A 21,410-nucleotide genomic window follows, 5' to 3' on the forward strand; every position below is an offset into this window, starting at 1 on the left:
AATTCGGAAGCCCCAGAATTTGGAGGGACATTCAAAATCTAAAACTAGTTTCAGTGCTGTTTGATTTTTTCTTCCTCAGAAATATATAAATCACAAAAATAATAAAACGACGAGGTTTGAACTATGTCTTATAACGCACGGGAATTTTCTCACGCTGCTAAAAAGTGATTACTGTTGCTGTTGCAAAAGTACCGTGGGAAACATTATATCCGTCTCTTTGAGGAGAAATCCGTGGAATAAGGTCTTGTCGAAGCATTCAGAATTACGGAAACATCAAATTGTAGAAGAAGAGGACATTTGAGTCGTTTCCACAAAAAATTTGTCGATCGTGTTGCTTGCACGATGGCATTCTCATTGCATTCTGAACGATGGAATGTACGCTGAAACACCAAAAATACACTCACCGAAAGTGTCAGAGGTTTCATCTTCATTTGCTCTTACAGCAAGCGAATGATCATTTCTCCAGTTTCATAGTGTGTAAGGCTAAAATTCTTGTTTCTCGAACACTTTCAACCCGCCATTTCTACTGTTAACGGTTTTCTCTTTTCTGCTTCCGTTTAAACTCAACCATACGTCATAAGACCGGAACCCACGTTTTCTGGGAAAATGGAGTCGATTATCCCAGAGTCTCTCCGGGCGCTCACCCGCTGGCCAAAAAGCCCGAGGACTCTGGGTACGAGATTGGCGCTCTGTCATCACCACCTTTTCCTCCCGACATCCAGCAAATTGTAGGTCATTCGTAATAGGTGGCTTTCACGTGACGTCATCGCTGCCATGTTGGTGGATGAAGACAAAAGATCTCTTATTGTCTCCTTTCGTTCGTCCACCGGCCTTTGCCACCTCAGTCTCAAGGGCGGAAAACCATCGATACTTCCGCAGATTAGAACTGAACTTGTTAAACGCTGTTTCCTGCACAGACGTCTTTTTAACTTCATTAATGTTTTATAGGTAGGGTCATGTCAAATTTTTGTCTAATTGGTTTATTCACTGTTATCCGAAACGTTTGTGTTGGAATCAATGAAGAACTGAAATTATTTTGTCCACAAACCTCTAGCAAGATTATCTCCACTGCATCGTAAAACACACTTAGTATAGTGATAAAGAAAACGTGCACTTCGCTATGGTCAATGTGCTAAGCCCTGGCGTAAACTCTAATGTAACACCCCCTTTATAACGTCTGTTTCTTCAAACTACCAAATGCAAAAATGGATACCAATAAATTAGCCCTGTTTTAGAGCCAAGATTCTTTCAATTTCATAAGTGCTAAGAGGCTAGTAAGACTAATTAACTCAATAACAAAAGAAAAATCTATTGGCGGTCATTTTTGCGTTCGTTTTGATTACTGTGATTCTTTCCATTTTCAAGTCCCACAAGCCAGAATTTCCTTACCCCCTAGAATCCCGACAATTTGCGACCTCATTCTAGTAACTCTGTCGAAAGTCTGCTGAAAATGCAACCCCAATATAGTCAATCCAGTCGTGAAAATGCGACCCTATCCAGCGGCACATCCCAATTAGACCAATAATAGGAAGTATCCCCCCCCCCTCTCCGAATTCAGCTCCTTCCAACCTCCACCATTTCAAGAAAGTTGCGAGACATTAGTGAAGGGATAGTACTAACAGGAAATCGCACAAGTTTACAACAAAGGAATATAAATGAAAATTACTTAAGCCACTGGATGAGCCTTGCATGTAACTGACTTCTGAGACCCATGGCATCTTCAGTTACTTTGGTGACCTTTTCACACAGCACAACAATCTTTTTTCGGTCAAATCCGTGCCTCTGTTCGTCTGCATAAGACACTCCTTAACAACAAAAAACAGAAAGCAAAGTGAGGCAAAACGTTGTGTGGTGGATGCAGATGAAATTGTCTTCCAAGAGATTCAATGCAACAATTTTGGACACTTCACTTCAGTTCATTTTTATTCATACTACACAAGTCTCATGAAAATATTCAGATTTGAAAAAGTAACTACATGAAATATTGTGAAAGGAAATGAAAAAGCAAATGGCTTCTGTAGATAAAAACACTAGAAGCTTACAGTGCACATACTTCAATCATTCGCTGTTTTTCACATGTTCCATCATGTGACCTACTGTAAATCTCCCATTGTTCCACTACCGTTGCAGGGGCAAAAGAGACATGCTTTGGTCAGAGGACTGACCATCACCAAGATAATGTAATATCTTTAGCAAAAATGTAAGCAAACCAAACAGTTACACTCTATCCAGCATCCGAACAGCACCGCTGTCATTGATATTTCGACCTAATCTTCGTTAACTGTTTAATTGGACAGTACTCTTTAAATAATCACTAGCCTGCATAGATCATGTAGTCGCATGTACGTCAATTTTTTTCCTTTTTTATATTAGTAATCGCTTTGGAATTGTTTGTTTATTCGTATTCTCAGTATTGGACTGGAACTAGCTTGCAATGGAGGTTAATGCGGGGGAAAAAATGAAAAAGATTTGCATTTGAAAAGATATCCCCGCATTACCCTCCATTGCAAGCTTTTTCCAGTCCAATAATGAATTATGAGAATACAAATATACTCCATTCCATATTATAATCAATATTGTATCCCAGTCCCTGCTTTTTTATATGATTTGCTTTTAATTTTAGTTCTTATAATTCTTGTAACAACATTGCAATTCATTAATTTGCGATGATGTTGTGATTAAACCTTACTATATTCTATTCTATACTGACAGCAAATCAACCATTCTTGAGTGCTTTGTCAGCAGCATCCCAAAGTTTTCGTACAAGCAATTATATTACTTGTAAGGATTAGAGTGAGTTTAAATCGAGTGTTGTAAAACCAAAACCAAAGTAATTACTTTGGCCAATCAAAAAGGACGGAGACAATCCAGTAAACCAAGCAAAACTCGAAGTAATTACACATAGCCAACACAAAACGTGGGAAAATGTGCATGCGCGAGCCACGATTGGTTTTGGTTTCACTTTTGATTGGTTGAAAAAATGGTGCGAGAACTTTGAACCAATCACTGAGTGAAGTAATGCAAAACTAAAGTAAATCGGTAATTACTTTCGACACTCAAATGAAAACCGCTCTATTTACAATAGAATTTCTCCATTGCTTAGTCAGTTTATTATGGTATTTCTGCACTTTCTGATTGACCAAAAGATTATGCACCACAGGAAGACCAGGAGCCCATCAACTGGAGCTTCCATCTGTATAGTACCCTTGAGTGACCCCTGTCCAGTATCTTTCTATTTTTAGAACTACTATATTTTGACGAATGTGATTGAGAACATACGTGAAGTGGTTCACATACTTATAGCTGACCATTGGTCTCTTATGATTGGCCCATAAGGAAACAACCCCTAAAGCCCCCCTGGGAGGTGCTTCTAAAAATAAAAAAAGCCGGAAAGGGTTAACTCATCATCAAAACATGCTTCAGTTGCCTTAAGGAAATAAATTCTATATACATGGTCATTCCACTTTAGGTCATCCCTTATAGTAACGCCAAGTATTTCAGCTGATTTAACAATTTTAAAAGTGTAGTACCATTGGCCTCAAGTGAAACAGTGTCTCCGTTTGGTTTCCGTCGAAAATCTATCCGGAGTTCCTTGCACTTAAATGAGTTTTTTCAGTTTGACTCAGAGGGTTAATATGGAAGATGGAGGCTCCAGGTAATGGCTTCCTGTGAAATACTTTTTTCATGCTTTTCGCCAAATGCGCAAATATACTTGGAATTATCCTTGACTAATTTGAATGGCTGCGTCTAACTGCACTGCACAGAGAAATGTATCTGTTTTAGTTTGACAGGTCTGGAATGAAAATCTGATTTGTTGATAACAATGGTATTACTAACTTCGTTGATGTTTATCTCTTCGAAAAAGCGTGTATATGTCTTCAATATTCCTCGTGTACGTTGACACCAAGTTGAAACTACAAAAGAGAGAAAAGAGAGGAATAAACTACTCTTCTTGTTTCTTAGGTCTAAAGCAACTGGTAAATTAGGCAAATGTGAATTTCTACATTTTCTTCAACATCCGTTCGATTTTGTTGAATATCGATGTTGAACCCATTTGCTGTGTTGAAACATGTTGAATCGAAGTTGAATCTATGTTGAATGAATTTAAAAGCGTTTAAACTTTGCTTCAAACCAAACACTCTATTCAGCATCCGAAAAGCACCGCTGTCATTGATATTTCACAACTCATCCATGTTAATTGATTTAAGGGTCTATCTCACGCAAAATTATGTAATTTAAAAAAAATGCCAAGATAAGGAGAAAGAAAAATTGCAATAACCACTTTAAAAGTGTTGGACAACATAAAATAAATACAACGAAAGGAAAGAGAAGCATGGCTGGACACAAATGAACAAGATTGAAACAGATTGCGTTTGAGTAATATTGGAAAAGTCGGCCCAACGTTTTTCAAGTTTATGGCAAATCGCCTGGATAAAGGCCGTTTTTGCGCAGAATTATCTTGTTCGGAATTCCACATTACCATATAAATTTGGGATAAACTAAAGATTTCCCCCAAAGCACCCTAAAATAACATGACATAGCCCCTTTAACTAAAAAAGATTTTTTTAAAAACTTACAATTTTTTGTCCTCTGCATCATCCCTGAATTTTTCCAAGAAGGCGTTGAATCTGTCTGTCTCCACGACACTGGATATTAGGTCCCTAAACTGAAGTCCCTGATTTATTTTGAGCAGCTGTCAGGGAGAACAACTCATTCTCTATTTTTGAATTCCCCATAATACACTTTGTTTGCCCTCCAAATTTTGCAAAAACCATTGTTTTCAAATGCTCTTGGGAATATGCAGTGTCCCCAAGAGCATTTGAAAACAATAGTTTATGCAAAATTTGGGGGGCAAACAAAGTGTATTATCGGGAATTCGAAAATAGAGAATTTGCAAAAAGCTGTATTGTAATGTATTAATCAGTTCCCTATATTGTGATCATGGTAGTTCAATCCCGTCTCCAAAGAGCCACACCCATGAATTCTAACCTCTATAAAGCAATTGTATTTTCAGTTCTTTTGCGGGAGGCACGGTGGCCTCATGGTTAGTGTGCCAATGTTGGCCATGTAGCACTTATCTTTCAACAGAATATAACTATTGGAGGGTAATGTGATGTGCTATATTCTACCAATGTAAACCATGTAAGCGTTAGCCCCACTAATGGAAATGGGTCCACACAAGGACAGAGAATAACTCTGACCAGGGTGGGAATTGAACCCACGACCTTCGGGTTTGATTACCTCAGCTCTACCGAATGTGTTACAAGGTCAGACAGGAGCAGGACGTGGGAATCTACTTGATGTCAATTTCACGGTAATGAATATGTACAAGTACAAGGAAGTTGAAAGCGTTGGCCATATATAAGTTTATATTTCAACAGAACCAATCTAACCCGAAGGTCGTGGGTTTAATTCCCACCCTGGTCAGTGTTTTTCTCTGTCCTTGTGTGGCCCAAATGCCATTAGTAGGGCTAATACTCACATGGTTCACATGGTTTACATGGGTAGAATATAGCACTACACATTACCCTCCAATAGTTAAACTGAATGTAAGTCTGGCAAATGAAGTTACTGTATGTGTAAAATATTGATGAGGGCGGTAATCTTGTGAACAAAAGTGTTTGTTTTTTAGGTTTTCAGGATTGAAATCAACAACCTCTGCTCCACTTTGTCTTTTTGCATCAGTCCATTTCTTGATAGTTTGAACTTCTTCCCGGAGGGAAACGATCTCATCTGCAGTTAAAATCAAAATTTGTAAAATCAAGTATCAATAATATTAGCTATTCAAGGTCTTACTTGTCAAAGAAGTTAAAAACTAGTAGGCCTGAGATTTTCTAGAAAACAAGAGGCCAATCAATAAGTTCTTTGATATACAGCCTCGGGACAACAAAATGAGGCACACGCAACGAACATTTTTCAGAGATAACAAGACGCCTACAAGGGCGTATCCGTGGAATGCGCAAACAGTTAACACAAATTGTCCAGTTACAGTGAACTTCAAGTACAGGTAGACTTCGGAAAATGGCGAAAGATTACTAGAAAGATACATCTGTAATATAACTTAAAGTTTTTTGTTGTAAAAACTCATTACTAATGTTACTAAATTTGCAAATGCAAACAACGAAGCCCTATTAGCAGGTTATCAGGATACGGGATCTTTTATTTATTTTTTGGAAGGAGACTTAATTCAAATCCTACAGTTTTACTTGCTTCGTTAACTCCTTTCATCCAAAAATTTCAGGTTAAGCTTTAAATAATCCGTAAAAATTATTACAAATCTCAGTTCTAATAATTATCATCATGGGACAGTTGTTCAGATTCTGGGTTTTAAGACGAGTTTTATCCTCTACTCCCAAATTCTGTTCAAGGCTGATATTCAGAAAAACTTTACATTAGAAGAAGTCAAACTTGAAAAACAAAAATAAGCAAAGGAAACTGTGACCAAAAAGTTGAAAACATGAAACAAAAGTTTACGCTAATCCTGGATTAAGGTAATTGGCTTTCGAACAACCGGGCCCTGTAATCGACGTCTGGTTCTGTAATCCTGGTTTAGTTCCTTGCAAACTGTATAAATTTGCCGTGGCGAAGACAAGAAGACAACATCCGTGCTCTATTTCTCTCAATGCTCAAAAATTCCGTAATTGCGTGTTGTATAGTCCAGTCCAAAGTTCTAATTTTACAATTCCATAATCTTGGTACCAAACGTTCCACAATAACTTGAAATCTCGTTATCCAGTAGTCCAGTCCGGATTGAGATCGCCAAAACTCTCTCTATCATCGATTCAAAATTCAACAAAAGCTACAAGTAGTAAATAGTTCTCAGAAACTACAACAGTTCGTCCTGATTCTACACTCGAGCTGAACAAAAAACCCAAAAAACCCAAAAAACCCTCGTCATCGTTTCTCGAGAGAACAAACAGCCGAAACTGTTCTGTGCCTGCCCCTTACGGCACTGAAAAAGTACCGTACGTTGTACAATAGTACTTGACCGTAGTCCTTGGCGAAGAAACTAATCTTAGCCAAAAGCCCGAGAAGCGATCAGGATACGGGATAATTAGGGAAAAAAAGTGTGGGGATACGGGATTTTTAGTCTGGAGGTGGTGGGGGGGGGGGGGGTAGAATTGAGGAGATACGGGATATTTTTTAAACTAAGAACGCATTGCGTGTGGTAGTGCAGTAACTTGACAGTGTTTTTTTCCATAACTGTCAACTGAGCGGCGTTTTGTTTTTTCCAGGAGATTCAAGTCCTTGCACAATATGTAGCTCTAATAGTGCACGACATTGTTTGATATCGTAAATCATTACGGTGCCATGGTAGACATCTTTGCTATATACCCTCTAAGAAGACATGTGGTTCAGTAACATACTAAGCCCAGAACGATTGAAGAAAATAACAGGAAATCGAGAAACATTTGGCTTCAAAGCCGATATGTTGATCACTTACAACTTCTTTTTCACCACAAGCTTAAGCGTGTACTCTGAGCCTCTGACACCTTTCCAAGACCAATGTTACTAAAGTTTTTTTTCCCTTTCCAGCGGGGTTAGTATCTGGATGGGGGACGTTAAAATATGCGACTTTTGCTGTCAGGAACATACGCCCAAAAATTCTATTTTAACGCTCAAAAATGCGAACAAAGCAAGGTACAGATTTCGCTAGCCTGCTTTATGCAAAACAAATATTGACGCAAAAGCAAATAAATATTAATATGTAGTTTTTAAGGAGAGCAGAAGGAACTTTTAGGAAGTGTCGATCGAGAATAAAACAATTTGCCATCAGCGAAAAACATTTCGGGAGATTTTTGTTACGTTCCATCAGAGTTCAATTTTTCTATCGTACTTTTGGTCATACAAGTAAAATCGCAAAATCGGAAGTGACATCGATTTTAGCGGCCGCCTGTGATCAAGTTATACCTTGCGTGTTTACTGAAAACTCACGAAACAAAGGATACATCTGTGACAAAATGACGGCATAACACCTGGTTTTTGTTAGTGCGTTTTTTTTTTCTTTCAAGTGTTATAAAGTTCGACAAGATCTATGTGCGAATTTAACATAAAGATCACAATCGTTGATGCTAGTCCAAGTGTCAGCTGAAGTTAAGCTCCTCCGAATGAGGTTAGTACGGTGGCCCACAAGGGCAAAACACAACTCAATATTGAGCTGGATACACAACAATCTTTCGTGATACAAAACAATTTTTCACGGTACACAACAATCTTTCACGATACAGAACAATTTTTCACAGTACACAACAATCTTTCGCGACACAAAACAATTTTTCTCGGTACACAACAATCTTTCGCGATACAAACCAATTTTTCACAAAACAAAACAATCTTTTGTGATACAAAACGCCAAACAGCGTTTCACGATGCAAACAAAAATTTGGAAGACTGGTAACAAACACGGGCAACTTCATATCACCTGATCATAAAACAACGTGCTGGTAAGTACTTCGCGTAAGATTACGAACATTGTCCCGACTTAACGAGTGTTACTATGTGTAAGACCACATATATGTAAGATATGTAAAACTACGTATGTTGTCGTTGCTATGTTTAACTATATTGTCCCAGTAAATGCACTGTAGTCCCGTAACTTCTGTAATCGTCTAATTTCTGTAACCCCGTAATTATAACATCTGCAATTGAAACTTCTGTAAACCTGTAATTTCTGTTATCATGTAACTTCCGTAACCCCGTAACTTCTGTGATCCCATAATTTTTGTAACCCCGTAACTTCTGTAATGTCGTAACTTCTGTAATCCATTAGCTCCTGTAAGATTCTGTTTGTGGTGTCTTAGTGATGTTCATATTTGCCGAAACATCTTTGCTTGTTTATCTACAAGTTTTAACTAGGCTTAACCTGAAAGCCTTTTTTCCGCCGTTTAATGGAATGGTGTAATGAAAACATCTCGTTCGTGTTTCGAAAAACGCAAAAACCCTCTGTTCATCGTACGAAATCGATGTCTCGAGGTGTCTTGAGTAATTTTAGGGCTATTTGAGAGGAAGTACTTGTTTTTTATTTTTTGCAAAGATTAGTAACTTTTTGAGAAATACAAAATAGTGCATATTAAAGGTAGTCTTAAAATTAAAATTTGAAGTTTAGAATTACGATATGGACATCAAACAGTCCCCTACCAACCTGGGATGCTCTTAAGTAGGGGTCACTGAACGGTCTGTCAGTAATCCAGAAATAGTCTTCTTTTTTATTCCTTCTTTCAGCCTCTGAAAAAAATTTCAATGAGCTCCCCCACCTTAACGCGTTCTTATCTACCCTCCTGGTTCTGCTAGCCGTTATGATTTTGAGAAAACAGTTTATTTTTTTATACTAAAGATTACCTAAGAAGGGTTACGTATTTGCAAACGTTGGCCGTGTCGCACTTATGTTTCAACAGAATTAACTATTGGAGGGTAATGAGAAGTGCAATTTCTACCCATATAAACCATGTGACCAGGGTGGGATTGAACCCACTACCTACGAGTTAGATCACCGCCGCTCTACCGATTAAGCATTTTTCCAAAGTTCTCTGTCGGTTGCAATTTCATGGATTAACGTAGGGGATATTCAAGGTTCATGCACGTTTATCTTCTCCCATAAGACACCACTAATGACACGAAAAAAGCTGCCACTTAGCTGTGAAGTGTCGGAAAAGACCACCTTTTTTTGGTGAAGGTGTACAAATGCACCTGTATTTAACGGCCGAATGATAAACCATTAGAGGGTTACAGAAGTTACGGGGTTACCGAAATTACAGGATTACAAAAGTTACGGGACTACAGACGTTACGGGATTCCAGTAGATTTACTGGAACAGTATAGTTAAACATAGCAACGCCAACATACGTAGTCTTACACATCTTACATATATGTGGTCTTACACATAGTAACACTCGTTAAGTCGGGACAATGTACGTAATCTTACGCGAAGTACTTACCAGCACGTTGTTATATGATCACGTGATATGAAGTTGCCCGTGTTTGTTACCAGTCTTCCAAATTTTTGTTTGCATCGTGAAACGCTGTTTGGCGTTTTGTATCACAAAAGATTGTTTTGTTCCGTAAAAAATTGGTTTGTATCGCGAAAGATTGTTGTGTACCGAGAAAAATTGTTTTGTGTCGCGAAAGATTGTTGTGTACTGTGAAAAATTGTTCTGTATCGTGAAAGATTGTTGTGTACCGTGAAAAATTGTTTTGTATCACGAAAGATTGTTGTGTATCCAGCTCAATATTGAGTTGTGTTTTGCCCTTGTGGGCCACCGTAGGTTAGTACTTGGATGGGGGACGGCTGCGAAGTCCCCGAGACGGCGATAGCTAATTCGTTTTTTTTAAACTTGATTTCATTCTTTATCTTGTTTGGCCATTCAAAGCTATTTTCTTATTTTCTTTCTACGTCAAAACGGCGAACAAACTGGTTCCCAAGAAATATTGGAGTACGTATTCGTTCTATGCAAAATGCTTCTAATGAAGTATTCGTTGTATGCAAAATAATAATAACGTAGAAAATTCTCCTTACCTTTAAAGCTTGCCTTTCTCAAAGAAAAAGCATCTATCCACTTAATTGAATAGTTTAATACTGAAACAATCATGGCGGGCGGAAAGATTCTATTATAAATGTTTGCTTTCACCAAGCTGGCATAAGTGTGTCACGATGGCCGAGTGGTCTAACGCGCTAGCAGAGTAAAATCGTGATGGCTTGGGAAGTATAGGAGTTCTCCTCGGGGCAGGGAAGTTTGACAAAACCGTAGAGAATATAAATCAGTCCACCCGATCGGAGATTAATTCAATATCCGTGGGGTATGCACATTTGTGACTACCAACAAAAAAAAGATCCCAGCCCGATTTTAAGACGTGGATGCCTTCGGCATTCCACGTAACAAGTGTTGACAGCACAGTAAATAGTTAAATTTGGTTGAGACCATGTGACCTTTAATCAGCTAATGACAGCCAATGTTACATCTAAGTAAAGTGGACCTGTATAACAATATCACAATAATTATTTATTATTATTATGATTATGATTATTATTTACTTACTTAGCTTGAGGGTAAATAACACCATTGGATATTTCAAAAAAATCAAGTTGACATAACTACTAAGAGTGGATTACTTGTGTATGAACCCAGAAAACATCCTGCCCATTTAAATGATCAAGTGGCATTCCCTATTACCTCTCTTTACACCCAGCTAATGGGCATTTGCCGTCGCAGCACCATCATTGCGGAATTCTCTGCTTAGTGAGCTTCGCTCAATCACTTGTGTAAATAGTTTTTAAAGCTCATCTTAAGACCTTTCTTTTTAGGCACGCATGTACTTAACAGAGATTTTAATAACACTTTCGCTAATTATTTATCAATTAGTTCTTACCATATTGGCTATATTTTTTGATGTATTAGTAGTCCTTGCCATATTTTTAGTTAGATATTTATTTATTTCTCGTATTTATAACTTAAGAATGCGCATCTGATCATAGTCATGTTAAGATGTGCAATAGAAATGAATAAATTATTATTATAATTATTATTATTATTATTATTATTATTATTATTATTATTATTATGGTTAATGGAAGCTGGAATCATTTAGCTGGCTTACCTTGAGGTTCTGAAAATTGTGACAACAGAGTATCAAGGACCCATGCGAGATGAGAATGACTACAAAAAATGAAAAACAGTCTGTTTTAACAGAGTTTTGTGCTTATGGTAGTTTAACTTTTGCATGTTATTCGGAGGGGATTGAACACTCTGGCTCTCAGTTCGAGCTGCATACCCACTCCTGTGAAAGAGTACTGAATATAGATAGGAAAAAAATATTACTGGGCTCGCCACTACATCAACTTATCTCCTCTTCTAACACAACATAAGACATGGGATGTTCACCTGGTGTAGCAAACTTTTGAAGTATGTTCTACTGCTGTCCACTGAGATTCAATTTGCTTGCAGAAGGACACATACAACGTCATCACTTTCTTAAGATTTTTTCTGCAATGCAACAACAACAACAGATCCTTTAAGTTTGTTTCAATCAAATGGATACGTTATGAAATAATCTAATATAACCAAAAAATTAAGATGACTAACAAAATGCTCTCAATTGTATGTAACATCGCCTTCGTTGCCCTGGTGTACTGTTGGACAGCATATTTGCAGAAATGAGCTCGGGTTGTCATTATCTGTTTGAGAAAAATTTTGAAAATGCAATTATATTAATTTGTAAACCCAAAAAAATCAATTACTCATTAATGGAGGTCAGTTCAGGAAGGAAGGGGGAGAACAAAATTTTCCAGTGAGTTATTATTTTATCCCATGCAGTTAATCAAAGCTACTCTATTTGATTCCAACCTTTGCCGCAGAAGCATCAGATTCAAAACTGCAGTGTTCCTCTGAAAGTTTTGTTAAGGTAGCTACAAATGGGAAATTTAAAAAAGGGAGGTCTTAATCTCCATGGTAAACTAGTTTTAACATAGGTAAAAATCTGTTCAACCAGATGTGATTTTAATTTCAACAAAGACTTTAAAGGCACCATTGAACATTCAAAACATTTAATTTTACAAAAATAAAATGTACTGTATTTGCTTTACACAAAGTTGAGTGTGGCTTAACAGGTAAATATTTCATCAAAAATTAATACGATGTAAGTCATAGACCACTGGCAGACTTTCGTGAATTTACCACTTCTGTTATCAGCATATGTCACCCCATTTCTCATTGACTGCTTTCATTAATTCAGCTTATGCAACATGTTGGATGAAAGAAAAAATGTTGCTAAAAATGCTTGATCTATATGAAAACCTGATACATTGTAACCACTTAAATGCAATGCTAGGGGAAATGACTAAACAATCAACTACTGTATCATGTTCTGTCAACAGCATGTCACAAGGAAATGACTCCACATGCAAAAAACAAGGGGGTTAAAACCCTTTTGAAATCTGCTTTCACCAAAATTCAATGTTTGATCAGACAATAAAACTTTATCTTTGCATGGATGGTTACAAAATAAAATGTGTGTTCCTGTTGGAACATACTAAAATTTTGTTTCCTTAAAGGACATCATGTAATTCCCATAACCTGGTAGCAGAATACAGAGTAACATAGATAAACTTACGTATTTTGTGAAGGTAAAGTCTGTCAGGTGAAATGTTATCTCCACCGATCATTACCATGAAAGAATCTTCCTGAAAAAAACAGACAACTTTTGAAAGCATATCTTAAAGGCAATTTACTAATAAAGAACCTAAGACTGGGCAGGAATACAAAAAAAAGTTCACAGTTCATAGTCTCACCAGCACTGAAACAAATCTGCAGTAAACCCCATTACTCTACGTTAAGAATTGGTCAAAGCCTGCAATCATTTAGGGTCAATCATTATTTCAAGTTTTCACTGCTGTGCTTTGCCAAAAACTGCTATCTACATGTACATGTCAAAACTGTAAAAAGAATTTTGTGTCATAATTATACACTTTAAGTTCTTGAGTGGAGGCAAGGCAATTGTCCTTTTGCGAAATCTGTGTGGGCAATTTACCAGTACTAATAAAGAACCTAAGACTGGGCAGGAATACAAAAAAAAGTTCACAGTTCATAGTCTCACCAGCACTGAAACAAATCTGCAGTAAACCCCATTACTTAGAGCCACACGATTTTTAGCCAATATCTGCCATTCTGTAGGGTCAATCATTATTTCAAGTTTTCACTGCTGTGCTGTGTTGAGCTTAAGTTCTTGCGTGGAGGCGTGCAAAATCTGTGTGTGTTAATATCTGCCTCCCTTGTGAGGCCCTCCTGGTGTTAAGCTTGCAAAACACCAACCTATTGGATAGAAGGTTATCCCACTGCACATACTACCCAATGTAAAAGCTAGGGATTTGTTTGCTCAGGGTTCGAAATTGCACCTTCCTGGTTGCCAATGCATACTGGTGACCAGAATTTCACAACTGGTCGTCAGCGGCGGCGACCTGTTATTGCAATGCTATTGTCAACTATTACGTCCAGAGACACTGTTTGACAATAAAGTACCGAGCTGTTTGCCAAGAGTTGCCTTCCTTTTGCCCTGCTGTTTTTGAAATAAAAATGAAAGGAGTTTTCCCGTTAACTACCTCCAGAGCGATGCAAGCCATGGCGGCTTGTGTATGGGGCGTCATTGGTGACAAAATTAACTTTTAGTGTTATGGAGTAGTTTTGGCATCATGATGTAGTTTTGGCATTATGAAGACAATTATGAAGTAGTTTTGGCTTTATGATGGTACCAGGATTCTCTGCGAATGCGCAATCGGGTGTGAAGGGGATTATGGGATAACAAGGAAGGTCAAAATGGCGGCTTTAGAAGACATAACTGCAGAGTTGTCAAAGCTAACTAATGATATTTCCTCCTCTGCTGAACTTAGCCATGGTGTGGTAGACTTTTACATCTATAAATTTGACCTGTTGTGGAAAAGCCTTTTCCAAGTTCACTTTGATTCTAATGTTGACAGTAACAGCTTCAATGGTACTTTAATTTTGTCCTTCATCTAGGACGCCATTCTCTGTTTGAAGGAATGCAATCGCATTCTAGATTCTGCTTTATATCGATGCCCTGTTCAACGCACTGGAAACGTAGGACGACCACTGCATGGCTTTCAGTAACAATATACCAGCTTGAGTATTTCATTGATAAAAACTTCAGTGCAACAGATATAGCGAACATCATTTTGGTTGAATGATGCAGTACGAACCATTCAAGGTTGTTTGCAAGACTTCCATCTTTCAATCAGAGCATCTTACTCCCCAATTGATGATTCAGATCTTGATGATGTGGTAATGGAAATCATTAAAGAATTTCCCAACATTGGATATCGTAGAATAACAAATCGAATGTGGTTCAGCATTGTCTGTACTCTTATCGACAATGGCAAATTAACCAATCAGATTGTGAGATTACTAGCAATTGTGGTAAAAAACAAATTATTGGACAATATATCACAATTGCTGGGCAGAGATACAAATTTCATTTTCTAGCTTTGTAAATACAGTTCACAATTGTGCACAGCAAAGAAGTGAAATAACTGCCAGCTACAAAAAGCTATAAAACACGTGTTTGGACGAGATGAAAGAGGTTGAACGAAGAGATGTAGCATTTGTGAGTGATTGGCTTACAAAAAAGGTCTTCAAAAGTTGTCTTCAAAGAAATTTTGGCCGTGTAATTTGTCTTAGATTGTCATACTACAGAGTGAATACAATATGCTACGTTCTCACGCCTCCCATTTCATTGTTCAAGCTCTGAAAGCTGTACGTTTCTGTTAGAGTTAATCAACCGACATTGAACAATTTAAAATACAGCCGTAAACGCTCTAGGCTCTGTTGTTGGTAAGTGATACAGTTCACTCGTTAAACAACCTTTGCCATGTTTTGGAGTTAGAGCAGCTTATACTTGCTTATTGACATTGTCCGACTTAATTAATTAATTTTCAAGTAAATTTTAATAGTTTCAATATTAAAGTTGTGTTTTTGTAGTAGCTCAAGTCTGGTACAAACCGCATCATCATATTAAAGAGTCATGAAACATGTGTTAGCATGTTTATACCCAAGCTTTACTAAGACGACAGGACTCGCAGATGACTGTTCTTTTAATTAGTAGGGTATGACAGACAAATCTGATGATAGGGCAGGCATTTGAACACCATTTTGGCCTGAGGAGGCGGGAATTTGAACGATCCAGTCTTCCAAAAGTTCAAATGCCCAGGCTTTGCCCAGGAAGGGGGAGCGGGGATGTTGAAGTTTCAAGTTGATCGGCGCATAACTGTCAACATTAGAATCAAAGTGAAGTTGGAAAAGGCTTTTCCACAACAGGTCCAATTTATAGATGTAGATGTCTACCTCACCATGGCTATAAGTTCAGCCAGCTGACAACTCTGCACTTTAATGTCTTCCAAAGCCGCCATTTTGACCTTCCTCGTTATCCCATAATCCCCTTCGCACCCGATTACACACTCGCAGAGAATCCTGGTACCATCATAATGCCAAAACTACATCATAACCTCATAACTACTTCATAATACTAAGAGTGAATTTTGTCACTAATGACGCTCCATACAGCTGTGTGACCAAACGTGACTTGTGTTTCCGTGGCTGAAATTTTCAACAAACTAAGGGGCAAATGGATTTCTATATTTCCATTTGAGGTCGGATAAATTTTCTCTCCAAAAGGTTCGCTTTTCATTTTAATGACATGCACTTTTCAGATGAAAACTTCCGGCAACCACAATTTGCAATTTGGTGCCCATATAAAAAAGTTAATTTCGGACCCTGATGCTTGGGAGTTGGTAAAACACTGACTTGTGACTAGCTTGCAATGATTATATACACCAGAATGGCTCTGAAGAGTAAAGTTTGAGCTTGTGAAATACCCTGCAAGAGCAAATCCTTCTTCTGTACATGAATGGGGGAGTTCATACATGTAGGGACCAGAAGATCATTAAGTACTCTTTGAAACAATAGTTACTAGTCTACATTCTCACCGATGTGTTAGGATATGATGACGCTGGTGCCATGGGATCTGGCTTGAACTCTTCATACTTAAACATTAGCATTTGTTGCCTTGCACTAACTCCAGTCTGAACCGCAATTAACTCCTGAAATTTGGCAAACCTGTGAACAAACAAATATTTTAATACTTGACCTACTGCTGCCCTTTTTTTAAAAGTGCACTTACGTTTCATCTTGTTTGATGTATATCTTGTGAAAAGATGCAGAGTGCACTGAATATAAGTCAACAACCTGACAAAAGAAATAATAATAATAATAACAATAATAATAATAATAATAATAATAATAATAATAATAATACTGCTCATTACTAAAATTCAGAAAATTTTGAGTTTATAAAAGATGATTATACATACCGGTAAATTATTTACAAAAAAATTCCTTTACAACATCTTTTAGTCAGAAAGAAAAAAGAAATACCAGTAATAATAACAATAATAATAATAATAATAATAATAATAATAATAATAACAATAAAAACAACAACAACAACAATGATCACCAGCTTATTATAGCTAAGTGCAGGTGCTCTTCTTATCAGGGAAACTGACAGTGTAAATCCTTAAGTTTATCAATAAAAATTAAACCAGATCGAATCAACATTAAATTTTTACATTCTAGGTTTTGATGAGATACAAAACCTCTCATTATTAGCTGAATAGACAACAAAACATTTAAGCCTCTTGACAAGTAGTCCAGGAATCAAAACCCAGGACACACCACACAGCGCTGTCATTAACTTTTTAAGTAGGCTGGGAATTAGAGATGCTGGTGAGAAAACAGTGAATTTGTTGTGTTAACTCGATTGTTCCTCTCTTTAAGTAGGCAGGAAAGAAACTTGACGTAAGTAGGGCAAATTCCCGGCCCCAAATGACTGCCCTGCACTACACCAACTTGTTTCCTATAATTTTGCACTGTGCCAGGCCTTTTGGTATTACATTTAAGACACATTTTTGGGCATTTCCACTGAATACACATTGCTATCGAATTCATGAGATCTTTTGGTAATGATTAAATGTAGAGTGTAAGTTAGAATGGTTTTATGAGTGGATAGCACTATATATATATTGGAATATTCACTATACAGTAGACAACTTAACAGGTTTTCATACCAATAATTATTTTTTGTACAACAATATGTCCGCCAGTTTGTGCTATCCCCCTTTAGAACAACTTGGGTCAGTAGCTTCAACGAATGCCTTTACAAGCACATTGTATAACTTGACAATGGGGAAACAGGCAGTAATCAACGAGAGAATGTGCAAAATTAGCGCCTAAAGACTGCCAGGAATATGAAATATACAAGGTCTTGACAAAAGCTCACCTTTCTTGTCAAAATATCCTGCACATTTGAGAAAAAGTGTTCAAATGACATTGATGTAGGGGATGGTTCTGACTCCAATACACCAGCTAATACAGGAGTTATAAGATCTTTTAGCCCCCTGAAAAATTGATAGAAATTAAAATTAATTAGGCCATTTCCGAGTTCATGTCTGCCTCCTCTTCAAAGCGAGTCTAAGTGCACAGTTTTTGTGAATGTAATTAGTTCTACTTTACATATGAATGAAAAGTAATTTTCATAAGATAAACTTTGCGCTTAAACTCGCTTTGAAGAGGAGGCAGACATCATCTTGGAAATGGCCTATTAATTTAGTAAGAAGGATATGAAATTGGGCGATCATGTGAGAAGAAATTTGCATGGAATACACTGGAGAAGAGAGGAGTCATGTCTTGTAGAACCAAGAATCCATTGGCTCAGTGGTTGAATGTCACATCGTATGACGTTGCAGGTCGAATCCTGAGATGGACCAACAATAACTGAAGAGAAGGAGCTACCTTTGTAATCACAGGAAAATATTAGTGTTCTTATTAATAGAAGATGAAAGAGGCATACCATCCATCAACTTTAATACTGAAGGGGGGAGGAGGTACTCCCAGAAAAATTGGGTGGGGGTGTGCGGTCCACTTCCTGAAACTTTTATCCTATCTCAGACCAAAAATCTGCGACTTTCCCTACCCAATTTCAGACCTATTTCAGCAGTTACATGGTTGGCTTAACAATTTGAGAAGGGCTTTGTTGATGGTATTATGGCCTAATGATGACGAAGAAGCTTCTTCTAAAAAAACATACCCAAATCAAGACTCTAGTGAAAAAACCATACTCTATTTCAGACCAAAATGGTAAAAATCAATTAACTCATTTCAGACCAAAATGGCTAAAAAACCACACCCTTTGGGGCTGCACATACCCATATAAGGGAGTACCCCCCCCCCCCCCCACAACCCTGCCAGGGAGATAAGTCAACTTTCTTTACATCCAAGAACAACATCTCCATTTTTACAGGTCTGGTCTGTTTGACCCTTAATTTAAGTGTTCAGTTTCAAACGTGTAACAAACTACATGCACCCACCACCCCAGCCAATATTCCTCACTCTCAAGGGAGGACTTTATCAGAGAAGAGAATGACTGACTCACTGTGACAAACGTGTATGCTCCGGAAGTTTGTCGCTCCATTCGATGTTTTCTCCTTGACTCTTCTGAACTCCAGAAATTATCCCTGGCCTCTTCTTTGATGTAATTTGGTGCCTGAAAGTTCATTTTAGCTATTTAATAACTGAATAAGATGCAGTTACATTTATTAAATATATTCAAGTTTTATTATTTCTTAGAATTATTTCACTGAATTGCCTATCTTGTCATTTCAAGACTTGCACAAGCAGCTGATACAATACATCATTATTCTACATTTTGTGCAATAAACCATGTGCATAGCTTAATTATGCAATGACTTGTTGCAAATCTTACAAGAAACTGAGGGTAAGTCAGGGATTGGCTAAGAAGACAGAAGTTCTTTAGACTCACTACCAAAGTTTAATGTGGCCAGCCATTTTGGACAGTGAGCCTTGAAAAAATTCCCTAATCCTTTGCCGTTTGGTTAACTTTCAAAAGTTAAATAATCTAATTGAATGTGTCCCTCGGGCCATTAAAATAGCTGGCACTTGGAACTTGGCAACATACTCACTGGCAAGACAGTTTTTTTGTTGTTGGTTTGTTTGTTTTTTTGCAGAAGTTGGGTAGGGTTCACCACTAGAAACTTGGTCAACAGATTGACTCCCTTCTGTCACAAGTTCTTTGAAATCTACTCACTTACATGGTCTCCCTGTTCTGTCTTCCACCATATGGTCTGAAGGGTAGTTGCCCTGTGGCAATGTGGTAAAAGGTAACACCAATACTCCACAAGTCAACCTGAAGAGCAAGCACCATAATGAAGACAAGGCTCTTATTTCATAGAAACTCGAAATGTGTGTGTTTAATGAAGTACAAGGAAACAAGGAGAAAAAAAATGGAATGTCATCCTTCCTTGGAGCATGAGGATTCATAGATGAAACATATCACTTATCTCCAGAGGTAAAAAAAAATCAAACTTAGGTGACTGTGAGTTTTCAGCACAAAGTTTGTGAAAGACTACCAGTACTTTTTCCAAATGTTGTTCAGGCAAAGTTAAGCCCACGCCAATGTGGCCAGGATTTTTGTCCTCAAGCTTACATCATCTGTAGGGTGCTCAGAGGGGCTTATTGCTTGCCTCATGGTTTTTGAGCTGATCTTTGCAGAGCTTTTGTTTGGCTGCCTGTATTTAGCGAATGTTTGAGGATTCCAGCTCCCCTCCTTAGCCTTCTGGCCCTTTCTCACTTTGTGGCATTGGTAATTAAGTATGGGGTCAGGTGAGTATCTTCCACTGAATTCCTTTCAGTGTGATGGTGCTTGTTGGAAGCTGCATTCAGGATGGGGTCCCATGCACAGGATTGCCAAGGATTCCTCCCTGCTTGGCGTGAATTTGCTCAGCCTACCTACCAACCCTTAAGGCACCAGTTTTCAAGCTCATCGTATTGCTGACGAGTTTAAATGATAATTCAGCAAAAAGATTACAGAATTGTTAAGTAAACATGTTTTGTGACAAAACATTCTCCGAAGGCCCGAATAGTTTTGATCTAGCTCCACATCTAGTAGTTGAAACCATTTAAATGTTCTGTTGCTTTCTAGGACTTTTGCCTGATATATAATCACTGAAAAAGAGAGAATGGAGCTATGCAGAAAACGCTACAGTTTGATTGCATACTCACTGTAGCACTAAATGCCTTGACGCCATGTTTTCTTAGCACACCTCTTTCATATAGATCAGGATGCTGTTCATAATTACAAATGAAGATAATTATATTACGTTACATTCAATCAAGGAGGACTGCACTATTGTACAGGTTAACCCATTGACTCCTACGAAAGAAACATATATATACATATTTTACTCTGTCTAATGCCAGATGATTTTAATCATCAGTGTGTGTGTGTGTGTGTGGGGTGGGTTTCTTGTTCAATGGTAAGTTATTATTATAATTTTAAAGTGAAAATTTGACTATCAAAGAGAGAAAAGTTAGATACCAAGTATTCCTCTGTTCCATAAATCGACTTAAACTCTTCAGAACCTTCCAGTTCTCTTGCTGCACCAAAATCAGTTAATTTGTACACAAAACTGTAATATAATAAAATTTGCACATTTTCAGACAATGACTAAAGTCAGGACCCAATTAAGAAAAAAAAAGAACAACAGCTCACATATTCATTTAAATAGAGATTCTAGTCCTCAAAGCTTGAATTTGACTTGCAAACCCCTGAGCTCAAAGCTGAGCTCACCTGTGTACAGAAAATATTAATTTTACTTTTCCCTTGTGGAAATAACATCACATCCCTGAATAAATCCAAGACAGCCCCTTGTTTTAAAAATGAGGGATGCAAAAAAAAACTTTTTCCCCATGAACAAAAGAAAGCTCTCATTTCTGTCAGCAATGGATCGGTTTCTGACGTAGATTTATTACTTGAAAGTGATGGGCAACTGGGTA

At 37.6% G+C, this 21,410-nt stretch overlaps 1 protein-coding gene across 2 annotated transcripts in view; it reads right to left on the reverse strand.

Moving 5' to 3' along the window:
- Positions 1–21,410, reverse strand: part of LOC138056778 (serine/threonine-protein kinase TBK1-like) — a 31,381-nt gene that overhangs the window by 4,460 nt on the left and 5,511 nt on the right. For both annotated transcript variants that reach the window (XM_068902669.1, XM_068902668.1), the window contains 16 exons: positions 20,953–21,043; positions 20,637–20,699; positions 19,667–19,761; positions 18,991–19,101; positions 17,839–17,956; positions 16,681–16,745; positions 16,487–16,616; positions 13,105–13,174; positions 12,339–12,400; positions 12,078–12,169; positions 11,877–11,978; positions 11,593–11,651; positions 5,657–5,733; positions 4,578–4,693; positions 3,838–3,914; positions 1,667–1,805 (listed from right to left, as the gene is read on the reverse strand). In XM_068902669.1, the coding sequence (XP_068758770.1) occupies positions 1,667–1,805; positions 3,838–3,914; positions 4,578–4,693; positions 5,657–5,733; positions 11,593–11,651; positions 11,877–11,978; positions 12,078–12,169; positions 12,339–12,400; positions 13,105–13,174; positions 16,487–16,616; positions 16,681–16,745; positions 17,839–17,956; positions 18,991–19,101; positions 19,667–19,761; positions 20,637–20,699; positions 20,953–21,043 (1,467 nt within the window). The remainder of the gene's footprint in view (positions 1–1,666; positions 1,806–3,837; positions 3,915–4,577; positions 4,694–5,656; positions 5,734–11,592; positions 11,652–11,876; positions 11,979–12,077; positions 12,170–12,338; positions 12,401–13,104; positions 13,175–16,486; positions 16,617–16,680; positions 16,746–17,838; positions 17,957–18,990; positions 19,102–19,666; positions 19,762–20,636; positions 20,700–20,952; positions 21,044–21,410) is intronic.

This window comes from Montipora capricornis, chromosome 7 (genome assembly GCF_036669925.1).
Source record: "Montipora capricornis isolate CH-2021 chromosome 7, ASM3666992v2, whole genome shotgun sequence".
NCBI classification, from domain to species: Eukaryota; Metazoa; Cnidaria; class Anthozoa; order Scleractinia; family Acroporidae; genus Montipora; species Montipora capricornis.